Source organism: Schistocerca gregaria, chromosome 2, assembly GCF_023897955.1.
Source record: "Schistocerca gregaria isolate iqSchGreg1 chromosome 2, iqSchGreg1.2, whole genome shotgun sequence".
NCBI lineage: Eukaryota > Metazoa > Arthropoda > Insecta > Orthoptera > Acrididae > Schistocerca > Schistocerca gregaria.
This window is the reverse complement of record NC_064921.1, coordinates 826,587,972-826,614,516: the sequence shown is the minus strand read 5'-3', so window position 1 is coordinate 826,614,516 and position 26,545 is coordinate 826,587,972. Positions and strand designations below refer to the sequence as shown.

The window sequence follows — 26,545 nt, the reverse complement described above, 5'->3', positions numbered from 1 at the left end:
GATTTCGGCCCCGGATACGTCTTCCGAAAAAAAAAAAAAAAAAAAAAAAACAGTACCTGAATTGGTCAGTCAACGAGCTACCATTACTTTGTAAGGTTTCAATTTGAGTTTTTTCGTGGAAGTTGAAGCCTGCCTACCCCATATCAGTTCACTCACTAGATACAATATTTATGGCATATTTGAAATACCTCGGGTAAACTGTGCTCCGTGTATTTTAATACATAGTCTCGAAGATGGTAACGTGGAACCACAACTGCGTTAGTCTAAACAGGCGTGGGGAACGGCCTCAGAGCCACTCACAGAGTGACCAAGGTAAACAATGAAATTTTGTTATGAGGCTCACTTCACTTGCTACCAAAAGCATTTCAGCGCTACTCTACACGCTCAGGTCAGCAGAGAGATTATTAACAAAGAGAAAGCATCAACCCCTGTTTAAGACATTAGTCAGCAGTACGAATTGTTTCCTGTATGTGGCTCCGTTGAAGGGACTTAAAATGTACAAGACAGAGATCGACGAACACTTCATATAGAAAATTTTCCTCTCTTTGATGTGTTTGGTGAACAAAATTATGGATGTTCGCACAAACACCTACGCAGTCAGACAACGCAGGGACGGGAGGACCAAAAACAGGCTGATGTACATACAGGAGGCGGGGGTGGAGAGAGGAGAGGTTGGCATACTCAGCCAGTTGAGAATTAGTTCGCAGATCATTCAGGCGTTATTCGTTTCTAAAGTCTCGTTTTTGAGGACTACGATATATTGCATTAAATGCTGGACATGTCTCGGCTGGTGATTGGATGGTATCGTTGAAATCTGCACCTTCTGTCTTCCATCTTGATTGTTGACCAGTCAACTATTTAAAAAAAAAGATTAATGAATTACTTTGATCTAGATACAATCTTCTAAGTGGTCACTATTTGGATTCCGAAATGGTAGAAGTTCAGAATCAGCCACAGCATAATTTACAAAAGTGGTTCTTTATGCTTGTGACAAAGATGATTGTGTCACAGCCCGTTCTTCGATCTGTTAAAGACTTGTCATACTGTGACTGCAAGACTCTACTAAATAAGCCACTATCAGTAAGACTAAAAGATACAGCTAACTACTTCCGATCGTATCTAGCAGAATTAGTACAAAGAGTATAGATAACCCAAATCTCAACTACGGTTAAACTTTCAGTGAAACATTTATTAGAACCACAACAGATTAATGTAGGAACCCTCAGGGTAGCATACTAGAACCAGTTTTGTTCTCAACACACAGTAATGATTATCACAACAGTGTTAGTCATGGGAAAAAATTATCTTTGCTAATAACAACAACATTATGGTTATTGAGAAAACAAGAGAACCCCTTACAGAATAAGCAAATGGAACCGTCAAGGAAGTTTACAATTGGTCAACCTCTATATATATAACAGAAATGACTTGACTGACTGAGTCATCATCAGCCAGCCAAAATCGCTAAGGATAGAAACTTGAAATTTGGAGAGGGTGTTGATCTTGCACTGTAGACGTCATTTAAGAAGGGATTTTTGAAAATTCCACCCCTAAGGGGATAAAATAGAGAGTGAGAGGTTTTTTGAAAATGTGTCGCTATTAAGTCAATTTTGAAACTTGAACTACGAAAATTGGTATTTGGTTTCTCGGTCAGAAATTAAAAAAAAGTTTTTCAGTGCTTTTTTAAATTCAACCCCTGAGACGGTGAAATAGATTACGGCGGTGGAGTTTTCGGTTCACCCTGTTTGTCTGCGCTATTAACTCATTTCGGCCACTTTTGAGCTCAACACACTTCATACATGGAGAGTGTGAGGGAGCGGCGGCGTGGAGGGGGGGGGGGGGGGAGGTTGGGAGAGGAGAACGACGACGACGTCTTGAGTTATTCACAGAGCTTGTTACGTAACCGTGTAAAATTACTGCATATTAATAGCCGTAATATAAGACAGGTCAGATTTAAGTATTCATGGTTCCAGCATTTCGGTGATAACTTCCCAGGCCGACATTACGGTCGATCCATCAGCGCGAGTTGGACTACTGCCTGCTTAATGATTCAGCAGGCATTACGTGCTGCTCCAAGACCGAAAAATTCGGACTCATTTCTCTTCGTCCCGCCTCATGGACACTTTCCGTCGCCTGCTAGTTGTTAATGACACATGGTTGTCAACTGAAACTGACATGAGAAGGGTGACCAGGCGGATTCAGGGAGCCGAGAACTGCGTCTTGTTTCAGTAAACGCTGACTGTTTTCTTATGACTTTACAGTTCGCTGAAGGTTTGCAAGAGAAAGCATAAACCCATCGGGTCACCGATTTTTCATTTTTCTCACAATGCTTCTTGAGTAAGATGCACTTCTCGAGTGTTTTCGAAGCACCGAGGTTCAATGTTCTACGAGACTTTACTGCTTTCGAGTCCCAGCTTTTTTCCGTCTAGTTTTAATCCAAACATTCCTATCAAGTACTTCAATCGCCGCTGAAGGTCATGGTAACATTTCATTTCATAAACACAACGAACTAGTGTCCTGACTGGTTATGTACTGTTGAAATTTAAGGGGCTCGACTAACAACACGATCGCTTATAGTATTGTAATGAAGCGATCTGCTGCACAGCAGGTAATAAAGCAAACAATCCTCTCTGGTCGCATCCACGAATAGGAGACACAGCTACTCTCTATTGATGCTCCAAAACCAATACAACGACGGTATACTTTATTCGAATCAAGTATAGTTCGTAATGAGTTCGCGGCGATAAAACAAAGAAATATTCATTTCATCACGATTCCTTGTATCTCAACATGAATGTACTACTGTAATTATCATTATCATTTTTTCTTTGCGAATAACCACGATTCTTTGCAGTATTTTTGTGTTGGTGACAAATTGTTACAAAACTGACGAGACTCGAACGTGGTATGGACAGACCTCTAGTCTGCCGCCCTAAGCGGTTGCGCCAAAGTCGTTGCTTGTCTAGAATGAGATTTTCACTCTGCAGCGGAGTGTGTGCTGATATGAAACTTCCTGGCAGATTAAAACCGTGTACCGGACGGAGACTCAAACTCGGGACCTTTGACTTGCCGCGAAAGGCAAAGGTCCCGAGTTCGAGTCTCGGCCCGGCACACAGTTTTAATCTTCCAGGAAGTTTCGTTGCTTGTCATCTAGCGCTCTCGTGTGGGATTCAAAGACTTCATGAAACTTACAACCTCGACTTCTTGAAAGAGCATGAGAATAAAATATCACTAGAACAACATTCGTTAAATCTAAATACGTACAATAATCGCTCGATGCATCAGTATAATCTGTGAAACCCTATGGGTGTGTGCTTCCGTTGTTGCTTGTGCTACACTACAGATACAAAAGTGTGGCCCGGTGGGTGTATGCTTCCATTGTTAGCCGTCTTAGACTATGGATACAAAAACAGAAAGATCGAACGCCTCCATATCTTACCACTAAACGCGATCGTTTCATCTGATAAAAATTTATGCATGCGAAATCGTTGGCATTAAATTTTAAACTGGCTGGGTGACCTAAACCTTACATCAGAAGAAGGGAAGGCGTGCCATTAAAATCAAGTGTAGCCTGGGAATGTACTGTGTGACTGAAGAGTTCGATAGAGTTACTGCAGGGCTTAATTTCGGCCGGAACGACGTTCTAGCACCTTCCAAAAAGAAATCGGCGCCGGAGATTTAAAACAGAATACGTGTGTTAAATCGCACCGAAGGATGTGACAGTGGTGACCAACGTGATGCGGTGGGCAGGGAGTGGGGCAAGGTACTGCGTATGCGTGTGTGCGCACAGTATACCCAAGACATATCGAGCTTCGCCCCGAAGTTGTGCTCGGTAGACAACGCAACCTTCCTGTCGACTGTCTTTTATCTACGACTGTCAACAACCTCAAAGATCTAGTGGCATGGTGACGTCTCGTGTTACGTGTCAATGAGAAATACACAACGTAAGGCGTGTTTGAACGTTGCAACTGGCAGTAGTTGAAAACATGACTAAATAGCACGAAGGCTACCGACTTGTTCCGAAATGTATCGAACAGAACTAGGGAACAAAGTGACACAACTACGACGACAGACGGTCCACCTGTTGTTTACATTAAATCTTACTGTTTCATTGTTTTGATTACGAGAAATTATGTTTCAAAAACCTGAATTTCAAAACAGTATTCTGAAAAAAAAAGTTTCTCATTGTAAGTTATATCACAAGTGTTCAAAACTCGAAACTTTTGTGGTTGATTAGCGTGTATGGTTGACGACGTGGTGTGGCGTCGCAACTAGTGCGAGCGCACAGTTTTCTATCAAATATTTACTGTGAAATGTAGACAGACTGTAAAGTAGCCATCAGATTAGCATATGTGCTGTAGCGGGCAGATTACCGGTGTCCGTTCGTCTGACGTCACGACCATATGGCATGTCTGTACTGTGAGAATGTAAGACCTGTGCGCTAACTAGCCGCGTGTATAACGTGGAACTTTCATCTTTAATAACTTCTAACTGAGGAACCTGAGGAAATTAAAAGTTAATATACTAGTTTCTGTTATGAATAAAAATAAGTCATCCAAATTTGAGCTTTGAAACCTGCATATTTTGGAAATTAGAAAAATCTTACAGAAAACGCAAATTTCTACAATTTTCGAGTCTAAATAAATACCATTATGTATAGATCACCTTCAGTGACCATCCAACTATGAAACAAAATCACCTTCCGTGCTTTTGTATTTATTTTGAGAATTTTACTTTTAGAAATTCACCTATAACTTTGTTAAAACCATAAATGTTTTGAATTTTTGTGAACAGTTATTTTATATGAGTAGGTGAGAGTGAATGAGTGTGCCTGAGTGAATGAAAGAGGGACATTCGCCATTCTTTGCAAGTGTATAAAATCTAGGTTGGAACTCGCAAGTGTTCAGACGATGTAACCGTGGGAACAGAGTCGCCAGTGGTTCCCCATCTTAGTGAATGTCGGATGTCCAAGAGTGTATGGTATTGTACAAGCAGCCAGAACGTTCGCGAGTATTTAAATAATTTCTGGAAATAAAGTAAAGTCTAGTTTTCCTTTCGGTTTGTTAAATTATACAGTAAATTTTGTGTAACAAGAAATCATGACGTAAATGATTCAGAAGTCATGACTGGTGCGTGCTAGATTTTGGCGCGAGGCGCACCCAAAGAGTTAATTCTGATTGGCTGTGTGATGTGTGAGCCAATGAGATGCGAGGACGGTTAGCAGACTAGGAGAGTGAGTCGCGAGTGGATGAAGGGTCGCGAAGGAACTGTGATCGAGAAGAGACATGCTTGATGTGTCCTCGCGAATAATGTGTAAAATGAAGTCATAAAACGGCTTCATCGGTTCGGTACTGTGCGATTTGAGACTGGAAGAGTCCAGTAACGCGTAGTGTGAGTTTGAGCGAGTTGTGACTTTTCGTTCCGCGAAAGACGCGAGTAACTTTAATAATTAAAAGCGTGGCGGTACTTCGTAAACTTTTACTAAGTGCTTATGGCGAGCATTAACGTTAAAAAACGAACTATTATTGAACATCGACTGCAAACGTGTATGTTAGAAAATCGTCTGTGTTGCAGTTAAGTAAATTCCGTAACTTTGAAAGCTAATTCTGGCGGGGTTTGAGTGTGGATAGAATTGTGAACTGAACTTTCTTCAAACGTAGATTAGCGGGCTGATGATCAGGCTTAAAGACAATAAAGAGCTTAAATAGAATTACCAACTTCGCGTTCTCGTTTGAGTAAACAATTACTACCATTCCAATAACTCAATTTATTTAGGAAGATTGCTCATAGATTGTATTTCAGCAAACATGTATCGCGGCCTCCGGTGAGCGGCTATTAAATTGCAGTTTCTTCAACACTGCTTTTCTGCAATTTTTCCAGTAGCTGCTATCAGGAGAGGCGAGTGCAGCAACTACCTAAGAAACGAGGTAGGTGGATTTTCTTTCAGGGAAAGGAAACTGCGCGATAAGAGCCTGACCCGTCGCAGTGCCTTCCGGCCGACACCTAAAATTTTAAAAATTAAGCGCTAAGTTACTGTCTGCTTTCCTGAAACTAGGTAAACAATACTAAAGACTTCTAGGGCTGGTGTGCGCTCATGCACATATGTTATGGGCACACACCTTATTCCATGAATTTAATTAAAATTTTCAGCGATATAGAAAAAGTGAAAAACCAAATACAACCAGAACAACCGTTTCTGTGGTATGGTATCTACACTGAAGAATCACAGAAACTGGTACACCTACCTAATGTCGTTTACGGCTCCCGTCAGCACACAGAAGTGTCGCAACACGAGTTGGCATGGACTCGACTAATGTCTGCAGTAGTAGTCGAGGAAACAAACACCAAGATTCCTGCAGGGATGTCCATAAATTCGTAGGAGTACGAGGGGCATGGAGATCTCTTCTGAACAGCACGGGAAGGCATCCCAGATACGCTCAATAATGTTCATGTGTGGGGAGTTTGGTGGCCAACGGAAGTGATTAAACTCAAAAGAATGTTCCTGAAGCCACTCCGTAGCAGTTCTGGAATTTCCCAAGTCCGTCGGAATGCACAATAGACATGAGTGGATAGAAGTGATCAGACAGGCTGCTTACGTACGTGTCACCGCTTAGAGTCATATCTAGACATATCAGGGGTGTCGTATAACTCCAGCCGTACACGCTCCACACCACTACACAGCCTCCACCAGCTTGAACAGTCCCCTGCTGACAATCAGAGTCCACAGATTCATGAGGCTGTCTCCATACCCGTATACGTCCATCTGCTCGATACAATCTGAAACGAGACGCGTCCGCCCAGGCAACATTTTTCCAGTCATCAACAGTCCAAAGTCGGCGTTGACGGCCCAGGCGAGGTGTAAAGCTTTGTGTCGTGCAGTCATCAAGGGTACACGAGTGGGCCTTCAGCTCCGAAAGCCCTTATGGATGATGTTTCGTTGAATGTTTCGCACACTGACTCTTGTGGATGGCCCAGCATTGAAATCTGCAGCAATTTGCACAAGGGTTGCACTACTGTCACGCTGAACGATACTTTTCATTCGTCGAAGGTCCCGTTCTTGCGAGATCTTTTTCCGGCCACAGCGACGGCGGAGATTTGATGTTTTACCGGATTCATGATATTCACGATACAGTCGTGAAATGGTCGTACGGGAAAATCCCCACTTCGTCACTACCTCGGAGATGCTGTGTCCCATGGCTCGTGCACCGACTATAGCACCATTTAAGACCTACTAAAACGAACACAAGCAGGTGCTATGTAATCAGAGTCACTTTTTTGAGCTTTTCCTTTCCTATAGCCCAGTCGTATGTTGCAAGACCTGTTCTCCTGATGCCGCGGTTGGGGGCGTTATTTCGGGGTCTCGTTGATCACCTGGCCTTTTGAGACGTGATGTCACAGGGCAGTTACAGCAATATTTCTATGAAAAGTGTGGTGAGATTTGTAAATATTGAGATCAAGCTTTTTGTCTGTAATTCGGAGCTTTGGTGTACTTGGGTACGAAGTGATTCTTTTTGTGATCTTTTGGTTGTTGGTATTATTTATCACGTAAAATGATCCCAGACACATACATTATCGGTATTGTGACGTTTCTAAGAGCAGTATATCTGGACACAGAATTGAGGACGTAGTTTACCATCACTTTGCAAAAGTCATGAATCTCCAAAAGCGAGTCTAGGATCTGAGCTGAGTGGATGGGAAAGGTGAGTGGTGGGGTGAGATGAACAGCTCAGTTTTATGGAACAGGCAGGAGCGAATGCAAGAAAGTTCAATTTCTTGGAAAATATTGCTCAATAGTATTGTGAAACTTTGTTTATTAACCATTACGCCTAATAGTATTACTACTTTGTAAAAGGTGGTTGCTACTGTGGCATAGACTTAATGGCGTACAGCACCAGTCATATCAAATCCTATGTATCATTGACTTTAGGAACTGATATTGGTCTGCTTGTAATTTTCAGGATCTCCCCAACAGTACGGAATGGCTGTGTTTTGTTCACTACTAACGCCCTGGTAGAGGTGCGATACCAATGTGGTCGCCTTCCCAAACAGGAGAGTCATTCATGGCTTATTGTGAAGTGTCGTCAAAATTACAACAATAAGTTGTTTAAAAATACGGCAAATTGAAGATTTGTCAGAAAGGCATCGGTCTCGCTATGATTTGTTATAATTAAATGTCAGTTAATGAAACATCAGCGGTAAAAGCCTTCAGTAGATCTTAAAATGGAAGATATTGTTGTTGATAGTTATATGTGTTCATTATTGTGTAGTGGTTAGATCCCACCTAGACAGCCGTGTGCTTTCCCACATCCCTCTAGGTGGATACTGGGCTGATATTCAAGCCCTGCCTTGGTTACACGATTTGCAAACATTCAGAAAACTTTCGCTCAGTTTCACATGAACAACACTACATGCAGATACATGGGATGTACACTCTTTGACATAAAACTCGACGGCGGCCGGCCGCTTCAGAGGCTAAGTCCGCGCCGATCGCGACATAGGACAAATAAACTGGCCAACTCGCTAATTTTTTAAGTCCGGTTATCTGCACAATCTGGCAGCACTGTAGACTGCGGCACTTTCTGGAGGAAAACTTATCCCATGATAGAGAAACCATAGGCTGATTACGCCTGTGGTCTAGCGGTAGCGTGCGTTGTTTCTGTTCTTAATGTCAGTGAATCGAGAGCAGCTGGCATTAAATATTTTTATAACCTCTTCTGTCTGAATGCTGAAGACGTGAATGTAATGGTAGTGCAGATTCAATCTATTTCGCTTTCTGACACAACGATATCAAAATTTTATCCAGTAACCATTTTGCCGCAGATTTCCTGCAGACTGTCCTCTGGACGCCGTATGCGGCAAAACTCCGGGATCCATTTGCTGGCTACCGTCAGCGGCCGTGGCGACAGCAGTGGGGCTGCACTCCCCGGTTCTTTATCGAAAGCGCCTGCTACCGCTCGTCGCTTTTGATGGTATAAAACGCTTTATTATTAAATGTTGCTCCACAGAAAATTTCTACGATTTCCATTCACGCTCAAAAGCAACGGAGACAGACGCCGTGATTAGTAGGCGGATCTTATATTACATTAATCGGCAAGAGTTGAGTATGGGCCGAAATTAATTTTATAGACCGGGACGAAATTAAACCACCTCACTACTTTCGACGAGTTTATAAATGCTTCTTTTCCTTTCAAAGTCAATTATTTGTGCAACTTTTGGCCAATATTCGAATGTTTTCGCCAAGCCAGAGTGAGCGTCTGTGGCGTAAAGTGTATTACAGTTCTTGTTTCATTCCCTATGGTAACTCTGTGCGATAAACTGTGTGAATACCTTGCAATGTATACTCTGTAGCAGTGCAGGAACACTGCACATTTGGAGTTCCATGTATGGATTCATGATGTATTTGATGTTGATCGAGAGTGATAGTTAAGATCATCAGATTTAAACCAGAAAAATTTATCGTTTTAGAGGTTTCAGAGAACGGAAAGGAATTGCTAACGCCGGTGCCAGAAAACGTCTACAGTTAAATGCTATTGCAAAAATTTAGAAGAGAGGAACTATTAATCAACATGTGCACTTCATAAACAACCTCCTGATGTGTTACACCTATATGACGAACAAAGCTCAAATTTATATCGTTGACAGTCGATTTGAATCTTTTCAGGATCTATTTTACAGTGAAGCACCTTGGCATTTGCAAAGCAGATATCCACGATATTAACATAATTTACTAAGTCGAAATCGGACGAAGATTGGTGTTTAAAGGCGTTCTTCAGACTTAGTTCAAGAAATTTTTACTAGCAGCTTGCAACTCCATTAATTAAAATGGAAAATAAAAGGTTGCATTCAGCGGCTTCCACCGAGATTGGAACTCCTATGTAATATAGTACCAACATCGCAACGCACAAGGGAACCTCTGAGCTAACGACACACTGACGGCAAGAGGGGGACTACAGTCGCTGCGATGTTGCCTGAGCCTCAAAACGCAACCTTAAACACACAAACAGGTGTTATGTGAAGAACGCCGTTCTTGGAGTCCAGAAATTAAATATACTTTCTAAGTGTCTCTACTTACAGTGGATTATATCGTATGAGTCTTCGATGTGGAAAACGAATGTCAAGTGAATTTAGCGAGGTAATGCCGGCCTACACCCGGAAGTAAATGCACTATCACAGTGTTGACAAATACTTGCTACGACGCTGCCAATTCTCGGCTCTCTTACGAGGCAGCTCTTCAGCGAAATGCTTGTCGTGATTGTCCGATACGGTTCTTTAGAGTGGAGACGCGCGCGCACGTTTGGTTTTTATGCGGCGTTCTCCCCTGATAGTTTCTGACGTCGCCTTGTGGGCTATGTATACGTTTGAGACGTTCAATTATCATTAATCCAGAATGATACAAGTATCAGCTACCGGCGTGGAAGAGGGCTGTTGACGCCAACATTATATCATTTCAACGTAGGGAAAACAAAACGGATGATTCAGTGTTTCTCATTCAGCATAAAGCATGTGTGATAATTTTCCGTAACGTTATAATCATCTAAAAATACAAACGAAGTAAAAATACATAGGAAGCTCATTCGAATTGAATATAATGTAAGATACCAAACGCTTTGCACCTCGGTGTCGAATGTGTCCACGTGCAATCTTTTGCAGCATACATATAGAATGTCATGATTACCACAAGAATGAAGAAATATTTTGGTAAGGATGGAAGCAAGAAGAGACGCAGTCAACAAATATTCGATTACTCATGGCATTCATTTCATTTGAGATGTAAGAAGAGGTAAAGCGGGATATTACTTTCGTTAACACGAAAGATATGCCGCACATATTGATAACAAGGAAGTCTGCGTCTTCATACGTTCCCTCCTTGAAATCTGTATGCTCTATTAAATACTAAATAGCCTGATCATTGTTCCAGTAATGTTACCCTCTTGTTTGACCCCATAACGATGAACAGATTCCAAATTCATGTCTCTGCATGAAAGTAGTTATTCCTGCGTTGTTTTTTGAGTTATATTGCTTGGAATTCCTGAAGCAGACCCTTCTTTCATAGCTACTCTTTATGTGCATCGATACTAAATATGGATGTGAAAACTCTTGAAAGTGAGAGAATGACAGTAATAATCGTAACATGAACAAGCAAATAATGAATGAAGTTATTGCAATGCACAATGAGAATGGCTGTGAATATAAAAATCTGTAAAAATAGGTTGATCTTTGAGTTGGCACAATGCAAATATGTTCTTAGCATTTTGTTACTGAATTTAGTTCTGGATATTTGCAGAGAAAAAGGAAAAGTCGGTACTTCTCGCTAGTGTAATACAATGTGAACCAGCAACTACCCTTCCTTAGTACACGACTCAAGCAGGTCTCCAAGTAGCTACCAAGGTACTGCTGCATTCTGTTCCCTGACATTGCTCTGATGACGGTTAATGCAGATAGTTACGATTATGAAATACAAAACGTATTGCAGATTAGGTCCTAGGATCGAAATATTAAATTTGCTATGTAGATGGCACAAGAACGTGATACGACTATCCAGATTACTCGTCACTGCAAAAAGACTGTACTTTGGGAATTGGGCATGGTCCTTCGGCACCAGTCCTGAAAGAGAGTGAATGACCACAGGCGTGCCAAACCCTTTCAAAACGTCTGCCAAGTACCAAAAACAGTAGCAATATGAGTAAGGCATTGGACAGTTCAGAAAGACCTCACAGCTATTCACAGCATGTTTCTGTCAGCCCTAGTGAAGCTGCGCTGCCAGACGCCAACCCGATAGCACATTACACCGTTGAAATCTACCAATGAATTGTGTACTTATACTCACCAGCTTCAATGAAATTTGTTATACATGAATAGGATATAGCTGCCATAGTTAATACATCAATAATAACCTCGTTTATTGCTTCAGTGACAGTTACCGTCTTGTTTCACATCGAGATGATGTAAACAACACAAATTCGGGTCCCTGACATAATTCTAGTCTCTTCAGGGACTTAGTCTCGTTTTGTTGTTGTTGTTGTAAATTGGCATTCGCGAAGAATACTACTGTCGCAAATCCTGAGGGGGTTTCAAAACCCATATGATACGGAAGGTTAAGAATAGCCTCTCAGTTTTGACCTTTAGAATAGCAGTTGCCGCGCGGTCTCGTGCGGCGTGTCACAGATTTCACGGCCGCTTCTGCCGGAGGTTCGAGTTCTACCCCGGGCATGGATGTGTGCGTTGTCCTTCGAATAAGACAGTTAAGTTAATGTAAGTAGTTTCTACGTCTAGGGACTGATGACCCTAGCAGTTTAGTCCCTTAGGCATTAGAACTTAAAAAAGAGCACTAGCGGAAGGGATTGATAAGATCAAACTTCTGCAGAAAAACTGGAACTAACGAAAAAAACTGCTATAGTTATATAAATTGAGCACTTTATTGCAGCAGTGCCTTGTTCGCACAGTAGCAAATACTGCCCTTACCATAATCGCAGCTGACGTATACACCTCCCAACGTGAAACATGAAGAGTACGACCACCTTTTGCATGAAGCGACCATTTTGAACTAAAATACGTTTCCTGACTCAGAACCACTCCTTGTGTAATAATTATTGACAATATTTGATCGAGATGACAAGAAAATATTAAATGGATGTAGCAGATACAATGTAGTTCAACAACCGCAAATAATTCTCATACCAACACAGTTGCCAAGAAAGGCGTACGACGTTGTGAGTCCTTGACTACGTTAGTGGCAAGAAGATTCCGTTTCCTTAGGAGGAATTCTTCACGAACGGATGGGGATACAATGCAGTCTGAATGACAGATATGGCGGTATGCCTACATGTCTTAAAAGAGCAGAAAACCTCATTGTTAACCCTTTGAATAATATTCCCACGTCTGTGACTCGTATCGTGGATAACGCCCATGTATTACACTGTTCGTGCTTCCCTACATCATCAAATAACACAGAAACGAAGAGAAATACGTTATGAGTGTACGCCTTGGTATTTGAATTCATTTTTGGATGTAGCGGGTTTTCTTTTTCAGTAAAGCTATTGTTTCTATTTCCAGACCACATTTCATATCCTTCTTACTTCTGCCGCAGCAGTTATTTTGCTGCCCACATTGGAAACCACACCTAAGACTACCACCATCTCATTTCCTGACCTAATACTCTCTGCATAGCCTTACTTAATTTTACTGCTGCTCATTACCCTTTTCAAAAAATGGCTCTGAGCACTATGGGACTTAATATCTGTGGTCATCAGTCCCCTGGAACTTAGAACCTAACAAACCTAAGGACATCACACACATCCATGCCCGAGGCAGGATTCGAACCTGCGACCGTAGCAGTCGCGCGGTTCCGGACTGAGCGCCTAGAACCGCTAGACCACCGCGGCCGGCCATTACCCTTTTATTAAAGGCTATACACCCAGGAAAGATAAATAACATCAATATGTAACGTTTACCGTGACGAAATCAGAAAATTGTGCTTATAAAAGCGCTCAGAATCTCTGAACGAGCCTTTCAATTTGCAGCACACACCAGACCGAATGAAAGAAAATAATATTAAGAGGAGCAAGGTGACCATAGCGAGCGTGTGGAGGGTTTGATGTAGTGCCTTGAAGTTGGGCCAGTTTCCGTCGAATTTGATTCCTGATAGACCAAAATATGATCTTGATACAAAAGGATCAATGTACTCATGTGGGAATTACTTCCAACGTGTAATTGAAAGAATACCTGGTCACGTTAGGTAGTGTGTCGCTTGCGGCCATCATTAATTTTAATTTCAGCCCATTCCTTGATGACGCACTGAAATGTTTTCGAACTTTTCTCATTGTTTCCGGCCTCAGAGATTTCTTAAAACGTTATATCGAGTGTTAGTCACACCGTAAGTTGTTGTTGGTGTGGTCTTCAGTCCTGAGACTGGTTTGATGCAGCTCTCCATGCTACCCTATCCTGTGCAAGCTTCTTCATCTCCCAGTACTTACTGCAACCCACATCCTTCTGAATCTGCTTAGTGTAGTCATTTCTTGGTCTCCCTCTACGATTTTTACTCTCCATGCTGTCCTCCATTGCTAAATTTGTGATCCCTTGATGCCTCAGAACATGACCTACTAACCGGTCCCTTCTTATTGTCAAGTTGTGCCACACACTCCTCTTCTCCTTAATTCTATTCAATACTTCATCATTAGTTATGTGATCTGCCCATCTAATCTTCAGCATTCTTCTGTAGCACCAAATTTCGAAAGCTTCCATTCTCTTCTTGCCCAAACTATTTATCGTCCATGTTTCACTTCCATACATGGCTACATTCCATACAAATACTTTCAGAAACGACTTCCTGACACTTAAATCAATACTTGATGTTAACAAATTTCTCTTCTTCAGAAACGCTTTCCTTGCCATTGCCAGTCTACATTTTATATCCTCTCTACTTCGACCATCATCAGTTATTTTGCTCCCCAAATAGTAAAACTCCTTTACTTCTTTAAGTGTCTCATTTCCTAATCTAATTCCCTCAGCATCACCGGACTTAATTCGACTACATTCCATTATCCTTGTTTTGCTTTTGTTGATGTTCATCTTATACCCTCCCTTCAAGACACTGCCCATTCCGTTCAACTGCTCTTCCAAGTCCTTTGCTGTGTCTCTGACAGAATTACAATGTCATTGGCGAACCTCAAAGTTTTTATTTCTTCTCCATGGATTTTAATACCTACTCCAAATTATCCTTTTGTTTCCTTCACTGCTTGCTCAATATACAGATTGAATAACATTGGGAAGAGGCTACGAGCCTGTCTCACTCCCTTCCCAACCACTGCTTCCCTTTCATGCCCCTCGACTCTTATAACTGTGGGGGAGTGTGACAAATTTAGACGCAGAAACTATGCTGTCCACTTTGGTGAAGCATATGAAGGGTAGATCTGAGAGAAACAGCAGAAGATTTCAGAATGAGATTTTCACTCTGCAGCGGAGTGTGCGCTGATATTAAACTTCCTGGCAGATTAAAACTGTGTGCCCAACCGAGACTCGAACTCGGGACCTTTTCCTTTCGCCAGGAAGTTTCATATCAGCGCACACTCCGCTGCAGAGTGAAAATCTCATTCTGGAAACATCCCCCAGGCTGTGGCTAAGCCATGTCTCCGCAATATCCTTTCTTTCAGGAGTGCTAGTTCTGCAAGGTCCGCAGGAGAGCTTCTGTAAAGTTTGGAAGGTAGGAGACTGATACTGGCAGAAGTAAAGCTGTGAGTACCGTGCTTGTTTTGTGCTTTGGTAGCTCAGATAGTAGAGCACTTGCCTGCAAAAGGCAAAGGTCCCGAGTTCGAGTCTCAGTCGGGCACACAGTTTTAATCTGCCAGGAAGTTTCGGCAGAAGATTTGATTAACTGCCAATTCATGAAGGGTTGAAATTAGTGGTTGCTTGCATATGTTGCCATTGTAGCATGTGTGGTGCTAAGCATGATGATCGTGTGTACGAGAGGTCACATGGTAAATGTTCAGTATGTACCACATGCGAAAGGGTGGTAATGTCGAAGTCACACTATAAGTGAGTAGTAGGATACATTGTTTGGAGCTAATATTGTCTGTTGATTAATGTTTTACTAGAGCACTTCGTTGGAAGGTTAATTGTGGAGCATTGTATGATGCATCTGCGATGCTTAGTGGCTGCACGTTGGCAACATTGTTGTTATGCAATATCCAGTTGAGGACATATTTGCCACAATTCACATTCATCGAGGGTCACCAATAAAATTCTATATGGTATAGGGAACAGTATAATACAGAAATGACACACTATAACGGCATATCATTTTCATTATACCTACACAGTAGCAAGAAGCTTAGACCTTACCGTCTCCTCGTGCAATGGGACAATGACTGTACACTGTAGAAACGTGTCAGTGGCTTTGCTTTACATGTAGTTCCCACATGTTATTGAAACCTATGACGTGATTTTATCTCTCCTGCAGTTTTATATTCAGGTAATTAACATAAAAGACTTTTTCCTCCCTCTTTGTGATAATATGCTGAGGCTGACATTTATTTTGCAGCCATTCCATATATATGCCAAGGTCTCCTACATTTCCAAATTAATAAAGAAAGCAATGCCATAGTGAATCCTCCATTGACCACTATAAAGTGCCAAATATGACTACAACTGCACAGACCTATTAAAATTGTTTTGGGTTAGAAGAATACTTGAAAAATTGTATACCAGAGATGTTATGCTCAAAGAGGAATTGAAAATATAAACAGTGCGCACTAACACTGTATGGCTGGTTCATGAAGCTCTGAAAACATCTGAAAGGTGAATATTGTCAAACTGTCGTGTTCAACCTCACAGACTTACTACTTATTGACAATATTGAGAATACTTGTGGGGTCATCAGTGCGGCTTGTCAATATTTCTAACACTGTCAGTGTCACTATGCATCCTCAGGCAGTCATTATATTGACAGATTGATGGTATTACTGAATGTGTAAGGGCCCCTTCACTTACATCTTACTTTGGGCAATGTTGGCAGTGGCCGCCATGAGGTATGACTGATTTTAAGTGACTAATGACTAAACTACTATCCTAACTACAACATCATTTTGTGCAACGTATCCGAGAAAAGGGTTATCAACTATTTGCGGCAGAACTATACATCAACTTGTTTTTTTAATGCCGATTAAAGCCAACCTCTAAGAGCAAACTCAAGATAGCGAATGGCACTAAAAGCATATTATAATATCTCGCTTTATTAAGTTACGTGAAACTATTCTCACAGTGGTTTCACGAGCTGAAACGTTACATGTTACAAGCAACACAGGCAAGGCATGTAGAAATAAAGTATACTATTTAAAAATAAGGAAACTTTTTGTCTATATATCTCCAGCAATTGCCAGCTGCAGGCATATGCGTTGTCCGGCGGAGGCTACACGTAACTGATTTCAGAGTCACTGGAACTTATCGCAGTCGATGAGTAGCTGGAAGCAGCAATACGTTCTGTAGCACTACCTTCATGAAGACCTTCATTATTCCACGCTTCATCAATTACTCGTTTCAACTTGGTGACATTTTCCAGGCACTGAACAGTCAGATTCCTAACTTCACTCACAGTAATCACTACAGTACCACTATCAAATGTCTCCATTGTTGATATGACAATATTATAAAGAGGAGAGATTCCTACTCACCATGGTGGAGATGTTGAGTTGCAGACAGGCACAACAAAATACATCTTAGTGAGAGTTGTTACTTCACTGTGAGAATACTTACAATCATGCATTTTGGTAGGTTCAGTTACATAAAAGTATTTCCCAGCTCAGTGCATCTGTCTTTATATTTACAAGTGGTCAGATGAATACAAAATGTAATTTCAATTTTTCTTATTGGAAACACTACATGAGCTAACCCATCTCCTCTGTACTACAACCCATTATAAACAATATTCATGGTTTATTAAATAATAAGTTTCAACAACTCAAACTTACGAGAAATTATTTTTAATGACAAATATAGAGTCCACCAAAACAAACAACAGAGCAGTAAGTAGTCATGCCATTTTTAGATGTTCCCAGGGCATCAGGGAACAATAAAGTCAGTCTTTCCAGCTGATCTGACGCCGACCCCACGCATCAGCTCTGTGGCTGTCGTATGATCAAACACGCAGGAGGAAACTTTGGTGTCAAGTAACAGACATGTGGAGCAATGATAGCTCTCAAGTCTTGAAGCACACAGAGCAGATGACAGTAGTGGTTGAAGGTTCCTCAGTCCTGTCCAGTTCAGTTCAAAGTGGCTGTTGTTGTCATCTCCTCCATTCCAGGTTGCAGGTCTTTAGACTGCCTGTTGGTTGGACAGTGTGTTGCCTCTTCGATGTAACACCAGTCCATGCACAGGTGGCCCCAGAGGGTCCGGGCATCTATGACAAGAATGTTGCTGTCCTTGGCTGCCACAGTATTTGGCTCCTGCACTTTCTCTTGTGTTCGAAAGTGGAGCTCAACAGACACAGTGAATGCCTGCTGGGGTTACCTGTATGCAAGGTAAGCCAAAACAGAATAGTGATATTTTATGTTGGTGTCATGGGTCCAGAAGCACGATAGGACAATGTGATTGACCACCTTGGGTACTCTTGAAGTCCCCAGTGTTTATCCAATTGCATCATGCGCCCAGGCTCTAGTGACCACTGAGCAGGTAGTGATAGGACGAAAGTCATTGGGGGATGTTGGTGCAGTGTCTCTGAATGTTTCTAAAGCTTTCGAGTCATTAGTCAATGCCACTCTGAGCTGCCCCATGACCTACCAGATAAATTCATTGATTATATCTAGTGACGTGTGAGGACAATGTGACCAAGATTGTGGGTAGTGTCAATGAATCCAAGGCTGTTAGACTACTGTGTGTTCATTAGGGAGATCCTCCTCTCATCACTCAATAGGCTTCAACTGTGGCAGGTGCAAATCACTAATGAAGCCTGCATTGGGAACGAGCCTTTTAGTGAAGGGGTCCTTTCTCAAATCTAGCAGTCCTGAATGTCGAATGGTGTCTGTAGCAAGTGGCCATCCAAGAAGCCCTACATGCAAGACATGTTTCCTCCCGAAGGTGTTGGGACACATGGTAGGCTCCCAGTATTACCACTTCCTCTTCTGTCAATGTGGTCCTCCGGCTGACTGCTGCTTGGGTGGTTGGTGCAGTAGATGGCTCTTCGTTGTGTCCTACTCTGCTGCAAATCATGCAGAGACCGCAAGGAAGTAAGGTCATTATGGAATTCAAAACTGAAAAGCACTCTGCAGAGGCCAGCAATTCCCCAAGGTGTCTCCAAAAGGTGCTAGTGACTGTTGCTGATGTGCTTGGTTCAGAACCAGGTGGAGGGTCAGACCCCTCTGAAGGCAACTTTCTTCATTCTGGATCTTCTGGATGGCAGCAAAGAAGTCCCTAATTTTCGCTTTATGAGCAGGCTTCCTACAGTGGCACTAAACAATTTCAAGAGTCTGATGAGGGAAGAGAGGGACCAGACCTTGATTAATAAAGAAGAAGTTGCTGTTCATGAAGAGCTCGACTTCCCTCTGAGCAAATGAGAAGGCCACCTCCTCCATTCAGCATGCTTGTTTCCTTTCATTGTTAATGTCTAGGTGAGTACAGTGATGGTGTAACCCAAAGCCATTCTTGGTGGTAAAGTTGCAGTGGTACTCAGCACACCTTATGCATGTGTTTATCAGGGCTAAATGGCCTGCTTGGAGTTGAGACAGCTGGAGGTGGTATCTTCAATAGAAGTACCACTTCTCTTGTTTCTTGATTAGTTGTTCTGGCTGCAAGAGGAAGTACCAGGAAAGGGTGGTGGTGCTCCTTCTAACACCCTGGTCATGGTATTTCACTACTGCTTACTAGAAGTACGAAGTACTTGTGTATTAGCAGACCCAATGTACCGGGAAGAACCCTTGAGGCTGAATGAAGTCCTGATATCTAATAACTAAGATAAGAGAATGCACAATGTGGGGGCAGCATCCTCTCTTTGTATGCCCTCTTTAGGTGACAAATGTGTGGCAAAATAGATAAAATAATAGCAACTTCTGTATTGAATGCAAACAATGATTCACTATTTACTTATTTCATCATGTTAAGGAAACCATGAACAATTTAAAAAAAACTAATGCTTCATAAGAAAATAAACTTGCTTTTATTTTGGAGGTGCTTAATTTACAGTGTCTCACCTTGAGGATTTCTAACACGTGAAAAATATGAACCAGGTACAGTGATATTGTACTTTTTGGATATTTTTGTAACTAACTTATGAGTAAACCCTGAAACTCTTGAGACCACTACTGGATTAACAAATGTTCGTCTACAAATAAATTCTGCATCAGTTGAAAATGTAAACACGTCCGCCGTCCACCGCTGTAGGCAAGACAGCAGTCCACGGCACAACAAACCAGCTGTATCAGTGCTTTTCAAAATGCGACTCAAAACAGATTCTCGGGCAAATAGCACTACACCTGATACAGCTGTCAAATGCTGTGAACAAAACAAAGGAAGACTAAGTATGGTCGAGGACAGAAGAATGAAACACAAACATTAATAAACAGTCTACTCTAAAAACATAAATATGTATGTGGACTCTACGGTATCTTATTGCAATAATGCTTTGTACTGTAGAAACAAACACAACAATGTTACACCATTAATAACACCACCATCACACAATAAAAGACATAAATTGACCTCGGCACACAGCAAAATAGGGTCAAGTATTCACAAAATTAACACTTTTGAAAAGAGATTAGATACCAAATCACAGATGAATCACAAAATATGAAAACAGAATAATTACATGGAAATGCAACAAAAGTTACACAGCAGAAAACAATACATAGTGACAAGCATTCATCCACCGTATTCTGTACACACTGTCATGAAGGAGAACCTACAGGGATAAAGAATTCAGTAACGGACAGAAACAACCACTCCGGGCTATTTCTGTAAAATATACTAACTGATCATAACTAGTGTAATACACTCATAGGAATTACTTCTAGATAACATGTCGTTCTTCTTATTCTAATAATTTAAATATATTATAAATCAGGATATTATGCATATTATTTGGAAGGCAGCTACTTTGGAAAAAAGGACACTACTTTTCATCTTACACTTATCGGCTTCTCTTTTCATCTATGAATGCTATCAGCTGTCTATATGCTGCAAAAACATGAACCTAAACATTAACGGGAATTTATATTCCCCAGATGAAACATTCTCATAAATTACAAGAGTGAAGAGCAGGGGACCTGAACTACCACCTCACTTCACTCTCCACTGGGAAGCTCATGGATTTCACATATGGAGGCATATTTCAAGTGTGCCTATTGATCTCTACTCATCATACCTGTAGGACATTTTTATTTGTTTGTAACTCCATTATGTGAATTTTTGTAAGATTAACTCTTAACCTGGTTGTGGTCAACCAGCTGTATGCCTATTACAATATTCTCCTAGCTGAGTCTTGTATGGATGTGTTTGGCCCATTTATCAGTATACCAGTACATCAATAAACATCACAGTTTTTCAAGTGTCCTGTAATGTCTTTAGTAAATCAATTACAGGAGGAGACCATTCTTGCGAGACATCATGTTGACTAACCTCTTAGAAATATTTTGACAGTGTTGGTTCCATTAGCCTCACTGAGAAGGAGCTCAGATTCTGAGCTGTGTCGCATCCACTTGTTGGACGGCACTAACAATAATAAATTCTCTCCATCCAATATTTTGAGAGGAACATTGGAGGAGAGCAAAGTAGTTCACTCAATGGTGATCCCACTGTGTTGTCATATTTTACAGCATGATGTGCACATATCTGAAACCTTATGCTAAGCGTTCCAACACATTCTGTCACAGCACATGGTGCAGCAGCCTCTAACTGAAACTTTGGTATCTCTGCTTTCCCATCTAGCATGGCCATTGCTTCATACATATCAGGGAAAATTCCACAAAGAAAACTCAATGACAGGAACTATTGTTGGTCATCTTCCAGTCTTACAGATGAAATGTTTGACAGTCGAATGTCTTGGGTGTACTTTCCAAGAAGCAACAAATGCAAGTGATGTTTCACTTCATTGGGAGGAGGTGGTTGTTAGAAATGATCAATGCCTCTGGTCTGTGATTATAACTTTTTGAGGCAATCCTGGTTCAGCCATCTTATTAAAACACACTTAACACCAAGTGACAGAAGGTCAGAACGAAGGACAAATAAATAATTAATTGATGTTAGGAATCCTTTCTGGAATGACAATAGTTGCTTTGTTGCCAGCCTACATTTTTAACATAAAAAATACATTTTATCAAGAATCATTCACTGGAGTTGTTCATTAGTGCCATAAGCAATCGCTGATGTCTTTTTGTCAATTATTCTGCGAGAATTCAGAATGTCAGATTAGCCATTAACAAGATGAAAGAAGTCTGCTGTTTGCTCTTCTTCTGGCAGCAGATAACAAATTGCCTGAGCATTCCTAATTTTAACAATGAGGTGAAACTGTGGTAGTTTGTGACACATTTTAACTCCAGCACTATCTAATGATAGCAGCTTGTTGAGTGTCACTTTTGTAATTATTTCCCTTTGGAAAGCTTTATGCCATCATCAACAAAGTGGTTGCAAAGTAATTTCTACAAGTAAAGGACATCAGAAAAGATCCATAGGAAACACTAATTCATGAGATCAATGCACATTTTGTACCAGACACATTGATTTTATGGCCCAAGATCTGAAATGACGGCATCAACACTATAAAGTACATTGAGTTTAGTAATGCCATTGCCATCTGAATATCTACAACATGAGTCTCCACTTCATCAAATGTCACACTTCCACTGAGTTTCATTTCATCAAAAGACAACACACACACACACACACACACACACACACACACACACACACACACACACACACTTTATGTCAGAAATTGCATATTGCTTAGCTTTCATCAAATGTGACACATCACTAAGGGTGACAATGGAATGAACCTGAGAAACATCTCTTTAAATTTGAAATTCCGGGAAGTGGAAATCAGTTTCATTTCTTAAAAAGGCATGGCACTTCCTAGAGGTAGGTGAACTGCCTGCTTTCTGTTTTTACATTTGGTTTGCTTTTTTGCAGATAGTAAAAAGCTGATTTTAGTTTCATGGAAAATATTCATCAAAATGGCCTTCACATTATTAAACACTAGATTATTTGTAGCCATCTGACTCACCCTTTGTCTGTGATGAAAGTCATGAAGTTTCTCTGTCACTTTTTGTATCTCATTTTCTACTCAAATTCCCTCATCATCAGCTGGTTTGATTTACCAACATTCTACATTGATGAGCAAAACATTAAGACCCATGTCCACCACAAGACTAAATGCCACCTGGTGGCACTGTAGACACAACAGGGTAAGAAAAGCATAGAAGTGGGCCAAAGACAAATGGGGAATCTTTCTAGCAATAATACAACCTGCAAATGGGGAACTCAACTGGCATAAGTGATTTACACAAAGGGTAGATTGTTAGAAACCAGAGCCTGGGAATGAGCATTTTTGGAAACTGTGAAGCTGGTCAACTGTTTCCTAGCTGCTGTTATGTGAATCTTTGGGAACTGGTTGAAGGATGGCAAAACTATGAGCAGGCACAAGGTATAGCCCTCCAGGCCTCTTCACAGAACTTGGAAGTCCAAGGCTTGCTACTCTGTAGAGCAGGATAGGCAGCAATCCATGGCAGAACATATGACAGAAGCAGCACTGGTGCAGGTACAAGTCCTTCAGAGCACAGCGTTCAGTGTACATTCTTGAACAAGGGTTTCACAGAAGACAGCAGCTATGTGTTCCCACATTGACACAGTGACATCATAAATCACAACTGTAATTGGCATGGGATCATCACTTTTGGATTGTCGATCAATGGAAATGTGGCTCTTGGTTGGATGAATCACGTTTCTTGTTACACTAGCTTGATGGTTGTGTCTAGATAAGCTGTTCATGCAATCTGCTGTTCGAAACATACCCTGCACCATAGAAGCACTGGACGGGCAGTAACATCCTATGTTAAACATTAGCTAAAGCAGATTGTTCAAAATTTCTGGGTGTCTGTATTGATCAGAATTTAAACTGGAAGACACACATTGACAATCTACTGAAACGATTGAGCTCAGCTACCTATGCTATTAGTGTCATTGCAAATTTTGGAGACAAGCATATCAGTAAGTTAGCTTACCATGCATATTTTCATTCATTGCTTTCTTACGGAATCATCTTTTGGGGCAATTCATCACTAAGAAAGAACGTATTTATTGCACAAAAACGTGTTATCAGAATAATGTCTGGGGCTCATCCAAGATCATCTTGTAGACAATTATTTAAAGACTTTGGGATATTGCCAGTAGCTTCACAATATATATACAGCCTAATGAAATTTGTTGTTAGTAACCCAGATCACTTCAGAATTAATAGCACAGTCCACAGCTACAATACTAGGAGACAGGGTGACCTTCACTACCGTTCATTGAATTTGATATTGGCACAAAAGGGGGGTGAATTATACTGCCACAAAGATTTTTGGTCACTTGCCAAACAATATCAAAAGTCTGACAGACAACCAATCGGCATTCAAAAGTAAGTTAAGGGAATTCCTGCATGACAACTCCTTCTACTCCATAGATGAATTTTTAGACATAGGCTAAAGAAATACAGTAAGTATTAACAATTGTACCGTATATAAGACTAACAAAGATTATTTGGGATAAATGAATCTTTTGTACTTTGACACGTTCCACATCATTACGAAAGAATCGTGTTCATGATCCATGGAACAAGTAATATAACTAAACTAACTTCTGCTTCCATGAGGCATGTGGTGGTGGTAACTGAAGGCACCATGACACCAGTCGACTGAATGAACATTCTGTAGACCACCTACATCCCTTCATGCCTAATATCTTCCTTGATGGCAGTGGCATCACCCAGCAGGATAAATTGTGCATGTCACAAGGCTTGAACCATGTTACAGTGGTTTGAGGAGTGTGACAGAGATCTCACATAGTTGCCTTGGCCACCAAATTTGCCTTGCCTTAACAGAACAGAACACATCTGGCATGTTACATGATGCCAGCTACACATTCAAAAACTACCGACCAATAGTTTATTGGAATTGCATGACCTGTGCATAGACACCTGGTGCCACGTACCTCCTGCGACCTTCTAAGAACTTGTTAAACCCATGCTTTGCAGAATCACTGCTGTGTTGTATTCTAAATGTGGACCAACATACTATCAGACAATTGGTCATAATATTTTGGGTCATCAGTGTATTTCCCTTGTTTTACTTTTATTGATGTTTATCTTACAGTATCTTTTCAGTGCACCACCCATTCTTTTACTCTCTGAACTTTAATCCCCACCAAATTTCTCCTTCATTTACTTTGCTGTTTGCTCAGTGTACAACTTGAATAACATCTGGGATAGATTACAACCCTGTGTCAATCCCTTCTCAACTATTACTTCCTCCCTTTAATGTCCTTTAATTCTTATAACACCTGTCTGGCTTATGCAAAGGAGGTAGGTTATCTCTTGCTCCCTGTATTTCATGAATTTCAAATAGTGTATTCCAGTCAACATTGTCAAAACCTTTCTTTAAACAGCTAAGAACTACACTGTACAATACACAGCTGTGCTACTTTATTTTTATTGAAGACAATTGATTTTGGTCCTTAATCATACCATCTCTTAATTCAAGTGGGGAAACAGGGTGGACCCAACTGTCTCTGATGAAGTCAGGATGTAACTGTTACATGTAGAAAGTTAATAATAGTAGTAATAATAATAATAATAATAATAATAATAATAATAATAATAATAATAATAATAATAATGGAACTTCTATTAGTTGAATTTGGCAAATAGTAATAATAATGGAATTTCTATTAACTGTATTTGGCACTGCAGTTCAACAATGCATATCTGCACTGCTTTTTGAGACACAATGATGGTTGGATTGTGGACCAAAATCAAATGTCTTCAACTACAATATGGTAGTACAGCTGTGTACTGTACAGTGCAATTATTAACTATCCTAAAAGCTGCCCAGCATCACCAAGACAACATGTTTCTTTCTTTAGATCTATAGATGCTCAAAACATAGGTTTGCCTTTGTTCAATCTATCTTCTAAGATAAGTAGTAGAGTCAACTCCCTCTGTGTTCCTACATTTCTCTGGAACCGAAACTGATCTTTCTAAGATCAGCTTTTACCAGTTTTTGCATTCTCCTTTAGACAATCCTTATCACAGTTTTGCAACCATGACTTATTAAACCTGATGGGTCATTAAATGTGATTTAAGTAAATATTAGGTGATAGCAGTGAATAAGTTTAGTGAATGAGATGCTAAATGTAATAGATGAGTTTCGCTATCTTAGCAGCAAACTAACTGGTAATGGTCAAAGTGGAGAGGATACAACTGCGGTCTGGCAACTGCAAGAAAAGTGTTTGTGAAAGAAAAAAATTCATTAACACTTAATATAAATTTAAATGGTCAGAAGTCTTTTCTGAACATATTTGTCTGGAGGGTAACATCTTGCAGAATACAAGAGAAATTAGGGTTCATATGAAATCTTTCAAAATCTGGTGCTACTGGAGAATGCTAAAGATTAGCTGGATCAGTCACTTAACTAATGAGGAAGTATTGAAAAGAATTGGGGAGACAAGAAATTTGTGGCACAACTTGACTAATGAAGGGATTGGTTGATGGGACACATCAAGGGATCACCAATTCAGTACTGGAGGGAAGTGTGGAGGGTAATAATCGTAGAGGGAGACCAAGAGATGAAAAAAATAAGCACATTCAGAAGGATGTAGGTTGCAGCAGTTATTCATAGATGAAGAGGCTCGAAAAGGGTAGAGTAGTGTGGAGAGCTGCATCAAACTACCACCACCACCACCACCACCACCACCACAACAACAACAACAACAACAACAACAACATGGAGGCTTAGATACAATAGTTTTCTCTTTGCTCTGTTTGTGATTGGGACAGGAAATGGAATGACTAATAGTGGCACATGGT

General features: G+C 40.8%; 2 protein-coding genes across 7 annotated transcripts in view; both read right to left on the bottom strand.

Annotated features, from left to right (window-relative positions):
• LOC126335999 (nuclear receptor subfamily 2 group E member 1) overlaps window positions 1–17,122 on the bottom strand; it is a 178,873-nt gene extending 161,751 nt beyond the window's left edge. The window contains exon 1 of the mRNA XM_049999477.1: window positions 16,987–17,122. Coding sequence (XP_049855434.1) covers window positions 16,987–17,122 — 136 coding nt within the window. The remainder of the gene's footprint in view (window positions 1–16,986) is intronic.
• A 2,497-nt stretch (window positions 17,123–19,619) lies between these two features.
• The window catches only part of LOC126335175 (uncharacterized), a 224,843-nt gene continuing 217,917 nt past the window's right edge, over window positions 19,620–26,545 (bottom strand). For all 6 annotated transcript variants that reach the window (XM_049998169.1, XM_049998163.1, XM_049998165.1 and 3 more), the window contains one exon: window positions 19,620–19,977. In XM_049998169.1, coding sequence (XP_049854126.1) covers window positions 19,663–19,977 — 315 coding nt within the window. In that variant the 3' untranslated portion in view covers window positions 19,620–19,662. The remainder of the gene's footprint in view (window positions 19,978–26,545) is intronic.